Raw genomic sequence first — 8,080 nt, 5'->3', positions numbered from 1 at the left:
AGGTGAAACGTGCGGCGGGGGCTGCTTCTTTAAAGGTCACTTTCTGTTGCCAGCAGGTGGCGCTATGACTGTGGGTGAATGTCGGCATGTACATGTGTTCAGGGCGGGACTCTCATCCTACATGTACAGTTTGGTCCAGATGTGAGCATGTACACTGAAGTTACAACAACTTCCTGTTTCATTGCGAATCATCGACGCCACGGACACGCCCATTGACGAAAACTTGCAAATAGCACAACTTTTCATCGTCAATGCCTTTAGAAGGCACAGCAGAAATTTGAGGTCGATCCGACTAAATCCCTAGGAGGAGTTCGTTAAAGTACGAAGTATGTAAATCATCCAAAAATGGCCATAAAATTCAAAATGGCCGACTTCTTGTTGACTTTAGGCTATGGGTTCTTGAAAAAAATATATATATATATATATAATCCGAGAAAATTCAATAGGGACCTCGCACGGTCGTGCTCGGGCCCTAAATATAATCCGAGCAAATTCAATAGGGACCTCACACGGTCGTGTTCGGGCCCTAATAATCCGAGCAAATTCAATAGGGACCTCGCACGGTCGTGCTCGGGCCCTAATAATATGTAATCTTATCAAATTCAATAGGGACCTCGCACGGTTGTGCTCGGGCCCTAAATAATCCGAGCAAATTCAATAGGGACCTCGCACGGTCGTGCTCGTGCCCTAATAATCCGAGCAAATTCAATAGGGACCTCGCACGGTCGTGCTCGGGCCCTAATAATCCGAGCAAATTCAATAGGGACCTCGCACGGTCGTGCTCGGGCCCTAATAATATATAATCTTAGCAAATTCAATAGGGACCTCGCACGGTCGTGCTCGGGCCCTAAATAATCCGAGCCAATTCAATAGGGACCTCGCACGGTCGTGCTCGGGCCCTAATAATCCGAGCAAATTCAATAGGGACCTCGCACGGTCGTGCTCGGGCCCTAATAATCCGAGCAAATTCAATAGGGACCTCGCACGGTCGTGCTCGGGCCCTAAATATAGTCTTAGCAAATTCAATAGGGACCTCACACGGTCGTGTTCGGGCCCTAAAAAAAAAATAAATAAATAATCCGAGCAAATTCAATAGGGACCTCGCACGGTCGTGCTCGGGCCCTAAAAATAATCTGAGCAAATTCAATAGGGACCTCGCACAGTCGTGCTCGGGCCCTAACTAACTGCGGATATATTGTTTTCTCCCTTGTTAAACAAATTGATTATAAGGGCACTTGCACATGCTCACAACAAAGCATGTGCTGCAGTGTGTGTGCGCGTCCCGGCGTTTGGTCCGCATTCATAAACCTTTTAATTTCCCTGAGGAAATTCAGGGGAATCCAATCTCACTTTACTGACGGCTTTTTCAGAGGTGTGTCAAGCAATTAGAGTCTCTTTTGAATGTCCTTCAGAATTCTTCAAAGTAAAAGCTCTCAATAAACTCGTCATAAAGCATTGCTGCCAAAACGTTCTCGCGCTTTTGGAGGGACAATCACTTCACACATCAAAAAGTGTATTGGATAAGAACTGCAACATACCCCTTTAAGAGGAAGTGATTATATGAGTAGCTGTCATGACTAAAATCTATTTCAGCACCAGCTGAATTCAATTTATTTATTTTTTATTTATGCTATCAATCTGGACGCGGACCAGATATTATTGCTGGCGGGCCGGTTCTGGCCCGCGGATCGCCCATTGCCGACCATTCCTGTACATGAAATAAATGTATAATTTTAGGCCTATTTCCACTCCACACCAGCTGGTGGCAGTAGTGCTCAATTGATTTGTTTGCCAATCGCTTTAACACCTTTTTCCAAAGAAGAAGGTGGTTCACGTGGACCAATGAGAGTGGAAAGCGACAGAAGCAGCCCTCGGTGTGTTCAGTCATGTTCATGTTCCGTTTGCTTGAAGAAGACCGGCTGCTTCTGAGCGTTTAATAAAACAGGTGAGTTGGAGCTGCCGTTAAATAGCTGACGACGTAATGTCTTTAATAATATCCATCAGTGACTGCTCACAAAGCCGCTCACGCTGTAGTCCCAGTCACAACTGCACAGGTGGAGTAAACACAGGGCACAGCTGCCTAACTCCCAATTTTAAAGCCGTGTGATCAGCATACTTTCCAACCATCAGACACCTCAGCCTAAATCAGGAGACCAAACCTAACCCTGTATCTTGGAATGCCCCCCCCCCAAACTGTTTTCTTGCATTCTGGTGAATTTATGGATTAATTTTGTCGTTGAAATGCAAGAACGTAGGTTTAGCTTCAAAATTGCTGGGGACACTTATTAAATAGGGGGTCTGGGGGTCACCCTCCACAACATTTTGTGCATTAAAGACTTAATTTCCTGCATTTTGGTGAAATTTCAGCACCATGTGTGGAAATGTCTTTATTTATATTATAAAGGTACACAAAATTCAGGCCACAGCTGACAATTCAAAACAGAATCTAATGCAGTGCAGCTCTCAGGCATTCTGTCCTACTTTCAGATCTCTTCTCCTGTAGATGAACTGTTCTCATGTAATATCATCCCAGCTGAGTCGGCACACACGTGATTTAGTCTTCCCTCCTCTTTTGTGAGTCCTGGACTGGCTCTTACTCATTGTTGTGAGCTAAAAGGACAGATGCCCAGCTGGTCTGCCTTCTGTGGGACTAGTCAGTAATATTGCTGTGCCTTGTGTTGTGGCACCTGCTTGATGTTTGGCTGTGTAGTTGTCGAGTTTTTGATCAAAAGTAAGTAGTAATGTAATCATAACAAATGCACGTGCTGTTCTTACTCTCCACAGCAGTGAATTCCACTCTAAAATGTTTAATCAAACATAAAAACAGATCCCACATACGTTAAACCTGAGTTTGGCCTGATGAGACATTGATCAGGCAGATCCAGGTCTTATCACTTTGTCCGCCAGTCTTTAGGATGTGAGGCCAGTAGCACTGATGTGCTCTGTACTCTGCTGTGTTTCAGTCACCATGAGGCTGACATCTAGTAATGCTAGAGGAGCTTCATTCAGCTACGTAACTCTGACGCTTCTCCTGTGGATGCATTGCTGTCACATAGCCAGTATTTTTGGCCAAGAGGTGAGTTAACTTGGATTCTACTTTTTTCATGTCATATTCAATTTGTTAAGAAGTCAGTCAATTCTAAGGGTCATAAGTGACATGCAACAGGTCAGACATCTCATCTAACTCAGGTCTGAATAACAAATATCTTAAAGTTCTGGCTGTGCTGGAGTTGGTAACAGACAAATGCCCTACACATAGTCATATGTGGAAACTTTGTAATATAAGACCACGTTCAGTGTGTGGACAGAACATGAAACAAGGGGGATTGTTTAGCTGCTGGGTGGTATTCTGTTCTTAAACTTCAATATTCATGGAAAGGTGGCCATGTGTTGGAACTTAATTCTTATGAGGTCAGGTGCATTAACAGGAAAAGCCCTGACAATTTTGACACTTAAAATAAAATTAAAGCTTCAACTAATGTGAAACTGGCAGCCCTGAACTACACATTAAAGGACCAGTGTCCAAGATTTAGAGACATCTAGCGGTGAGGCTGCAGATTGCAGCCAACTGAATACCCCTTGCCTCACCCTCCCTTACCAAGCGCGTAGGTAGAAAATGAGTGCTCAAACGGAAACTAACATTCACACACTGGCGGAACAGCCAGCAAGGGCAATTCGGGGTTCAGTATCTTGCCCAAGGACACTTCGACATGCAGCCTGGGTGAACCAGGGATTGAACCGCCGACCTTCTGATTAACGGCCAACCCACTCTACCTCCTGAGCCACAGCTGCCCGTGAGAGATGTAACCATATTGGTTAGATTATAAACTGTAGGCGAATGTAAACAAACTGTACGTCCAACTGTACGTGAATATTATATTCCATTTCTGCCATATACTGCCAATCTTAAACACTGGTCCTTTTAAGAAAATCTTTATTTGGGGATTACCAGAGACAATGTAACCACTGTGCAGGAAGAGACACACTGAAAAGGGAGTCAGGTCTTATTTACTGATCTAAGACCATTGCCAGGAAAGTAAACCAGTCCCAACCTCAAAAACAAGCAGGCATAATAAATATCATCCAAAATTCCCGAAAGTTGTGGTCAGGCAGTCTTTTTCTGTGTCTGTGCAGTCTGCCTTAACTTTGGTGGAGAATACAGAAGGAGGAGAAGAAGAGGAGGTGAGGGTTGATGAAGGAGATTTAGATGCGGTCCAGCCTACTGAGGATTGGCAAACTCTCAAACCAGGTAACGTACAGGAGGGTGTTCTGGTACTGTCGTAGTCAAAAGACCTCTTATTCTGTTCTAGACCATGTGTGTGTGCATGTGTAGGCCAGGCCGTGCCAGCAGGGTCCCATGTGAGGCTGAATCTACAGACAGGGCAGAGGGAGGTCAGACTGGGAGAAGAGCAGCTGAAGTACTGGACACAGGAACACGGGTATGGGTCTGACTCTTTAAGATCAAGTGCCGGCGGTTTGATACTCTGTAGAAGCAACAGAGAGTGGGTGTTCTTCGGTTTACCTCCAGCAAAGCTAACAAGGAGGTTGGAGCGAGACAAAATCTGAATATTAGACCAGCAATAACAGTCTGTCTTTGCAGGGAGGCTGAAGAGACCCAGTCCTCCTTCAGTCCTGATGAGCTCAAACGAGCCATGAAGAAAATAAAGGAGGACATGAACCCTGTGAGCAAAGACACAGACCAACAGGACACATGTACAGCATACACATTAATGTCAAATTGGATTTTGGTGAGGTACATTGCACACCTGACGAGTGATTTGTGAGCTGCCTGGTCACATGCAGCCTATCAGTAGAGATCCACTGCCATCGTTAAACTTATTGAAGCCAGTCAGTACCCTGATTGGAAACTCTCTACTGTCATAAAATCACTGCCAAAAATATGTCATATTGGAGGTACATTTGTTGTACTATTTAATTAATGTAATAGGTTGTCCCTTTGAAACACACAGTATGATTTATTAACACTAAAATTGATTAATCTTGTTATTTAAGCAAAATGTGAAAAAGTGTGTACACCCTTTAATTCATGACTAAAAGAACATATCACACTCAGGCTGGACTGGATGTGTTTGTAGGACTCTGTGGCGTATAAGTATCGTCCCCTTGAAGAGTTAAAGAGAGACATGGCACAGCTGGAGCTGCTGGTGGAGACAGATGCTCAGGTACAGGAGTCTGTAGTCAAAACGGATCTGTCCGTGTCGTATTACATGTAACCTGGAAACCTGCATGAATTAGAAACTAATCAGAGGTCAGTAGGAGACTGGAAACGGTCAGTTAGTGGATAGACAGAAAATACTCACTCGTTCCATCTTCTTAAATGGGAGTATTTGCTGCTTTTCTTGGTCCTACATGACACTTCTCCACATCTTACATCTTTCTACATTTTATAAAGTAAATGATGAATTGATTGATAGAGAAAATAACCAGCTAATTAAGAAGGAAAATTATTTGCAGGGCTAATCCTTCAGTACCTGCCTCAGAATACTAGACGTAGTACTATTATGCTATAGTTTTAATCAAGCGTTTGAGGCTAGAATATAGTTTGCTGAATGGAAGCTTTGGCATAGTTTCAGCTCATAATGCAGAGGGCTCACAACGTTAGACCTTTTCACAGGTCACACAGCAGCTCTGCCACTTCTTGCAGCTGCTGCACAGTTAAGGCTTGCATCAAGAGAGCTAGTTATGGGTCTTACTGTGAAGCAGCTGCAGGACAGCTGTCATTGGATTGTAGTTGTAGGGTATGCTGAATGAAGTGTGTTGTGGTATGTAGATCATGAGGCGACTGTTGACCCAGTTTAACAGCAGCAACTCGACCACAGAGCAGAGGCTGAACATCCTGCTGGAGCTGGAGTACCTGGTGCATCAGGTAACACAGCTCCCATTCAAACCTACACATATGTGCTCTGAGAGTTCAGTCTCTAACTTTACCTGTGTGTGTGTGTGTTAGGTGGATAATGCTCAGACCCTCTGTTCACTGGGAGGTCTCCAGTTTATGCTGGAAGGTCTGAACAGCTCTGACTTCAGATTACAGGAAAGCTCTGCCTTTGTCCTGGGATCTGCTTTGGCCAGGTACAAACAGCAGCATGTTCATTATATTTAGCTAAGATGCGACTGAGCACCTCACATTGTAGCAGTCCATCTGTATAATATCAAACCACTCTGTTTAATATTAAATTACCTGCACATGTATCCAGAGTCAACATGGGAAGTGATGGATTTAGTTTCCACTTTGTTTGGAATAAATAAAACTAGATGTCAGTAGTTGGATGGAGCAGCAAATGGCTCCATGGTTAGAAGAGATGAACATAAAAAACGCACAGGGCTTTATATGAACCTTTGTCAAGCACTAGCATAAGTGCTGATTGTGTGCACAGTCACCTGTCCAGGGCTACTCATTCTACCAATAAACAACAGATACAAAACTGATAAAAATGCTGTAGTAACACAGATCTCCTGCACGCAGTGCCAATTCTAAAATTTCAGCAGCAGAACTTTATTTGCTGAAAGAGGGAGAGAGAAAAAGTACCAACGAAATGATCAAATACTCAGACCATAAAATCAGATTGGCTATACTAAAACTATTCAATACTATTTTATCAACTGGAACTCTTCTAGACACCTGGAACAAAGGTTTAATAAACCCAATTCATAAATCCGGAGATAAATATGATCCAAATAACTCCAGAGGAATATGTGTATCCAATAACCTGGGAAAAATATTCTGCAACATCATTAATATCCGACTTGTCAACTTTGTTGATAAACACAATATTCTGCATAAATGCCAAGTAAGTTTCTCTCCAGACTTTAATTGATCAAGAATTAAACATTAAGAAAAGAAAGGTATATGCCTGTTTTGTTGATTCCATCTGGCACGACGGCCTTTTCTATAGGCTACTTGAAAGTGGCAATAGGGGAAAACATGATTTGATTAAGAACATGTACACAAAAAGTGAATGTGCCATAAAGATGGGAAACAAACAAACAGCGTTCTTCTCCCAGGGCCGGGGAGTGAGGCAGGGATGCAATCTCAGTCCAATTCTCTTCAATCTATATATCAATGAATTAGCGAACCAATCAGAGTGTTCCCCAGCACCTCGCCTCCTCCTGAACGACACAGAGATCAGAGGACTTAGTGGTGCTCTCACCTACTAAAGAAGGTTTGCAGCAGCAACTTAATCTCCTTCAGAGATTCTGTCAGACATGGGCCCTGACAGTAAACACAGCAAAGACTAAGATAATGATCTTTCAGAAAGAATCCAGAAATCAGGTTTCACACAATTTCTATTTAGACACCACTAAATTACAACACACAAAAAACTACACTTACCTTGGCCTCAACATTACATACACAGGAAACTTCAACATGGCTGTGAAAGAGCTGAGGGACAAAGCAAGGAAAGCTTTCTATGCAGTAAAAAGAAACATTAAAATCTATATTCCAATTAAAATCGGGCTAAAGATTTTCCAACCAACAATTCTACTTGGCAGCGAAACTCGGGGTCCAGAACTAAATGAGTTTGACAAATGGGACAAAACAATCATAGAATTTTTACATACTGAGTTCTGTAAGAGCATCCTGCAGGTGCAGAGAAAAACACCAAATAACCTGTGCAGAGCAGAGCTCGGCCAATACCCCATCTTACTAAAAATACAGAAAAGATCAATTAAATTTTACAATCACTTAAAATCAGTTAACCCCCAGACATACCATCACAAAGCCCTAACATACCAGGAGCTGAAACCAGAGTCCCCTCAGCCAGCTGGTCCTGAGGCTCTCTGCAGTAACAAGTCCCCAACAGCCTCAGGACAGCAACACCAACTCAAGCAGACCAAACCAAATTATCAGCAAGCAGAAATTCAATTCAATTCAGTTCAATTCAGTTTTATTTATATAGCGCCAAATCACAACAACAATTATCTCACAGCGCTTTTCATAAAAGAGCAGGTCTAGACCGTACTCTATGATGCTATTTACAGAAGCCCAACAGTTCCCACCAAGAGCAGCACTAGGCGACAGAGGCAAGGAAAAACTTCCTTTTAAGAGGCAGAAACCTCG

The 8,080-nt window shown here is 43.1% G+C and overlaps 1 protein-coding gene across 1 annotated transcript in view; it reads left to right on the top strand.

Moving 5' to 3' along the window:
* The first annotated feature begins 1,828 nt into the window (after nt 1–1,828).
* The window catches only part of sil1 (SIL1 nucleotide exchange factor), an 8,082-nt gene continuing 1,830 nt past the window's right edge, over nt 1,829–8,080 (top strand). Inside the window, exons 1-8 of the mRNA XM_046031659.1 lie at nt 1,829–1,945; nt 2,964–3,076; nt 4,135–4,249; nt 4,334–4,439; nt 4,601–4,682; nt 5,097–5,183; nt 5,792–5,887; nt 5,969–6,090. Coding sequence (XP_045887615.1) covers nt 2,969–3,076; nt 4,135–4,249; nt 4,334–4,439; nt 4,601–4,682; nt 5,097–5,183; nt 5,792–5,887; nt 5,969–6,090 — 716 coding nt within the window. The 5' untranslated portion in view covers nt 1,829–1,945; nt 2,964–2,968. The remainder of the gene's footprint in view (nt 1,946–2,963; nt 3,077–4,134; nt 4,250–4,333; nt 4,440–4,600; nt 4,683–5,096; nt 5,184–5,791; nt 5,888–5,968; nt 6,091–8,080) is intronic.

Source organism: Micropterus dolomieu, linkage group LG19, assembly GCF_021292245.1.
Source record: "Micropterus dolomieu isolate WLL.071019.BEF.003 ecotype Adirondacks linkage group LG19, ASM2129224v1, whole genome shotgun sequence".
Taxonomy (NCBI): domain Eukaryota; kingdom Metazoa; phylum Chordata; class Actinopteri; order Centrarchiformes; family Centrarchidae; genus Micropterus; species Micropterus dolomieu.
Note: the sequence above shows the minus strand (reverse complement) of the source record. Positions and strands in the feature narration are given on the sequence as shown.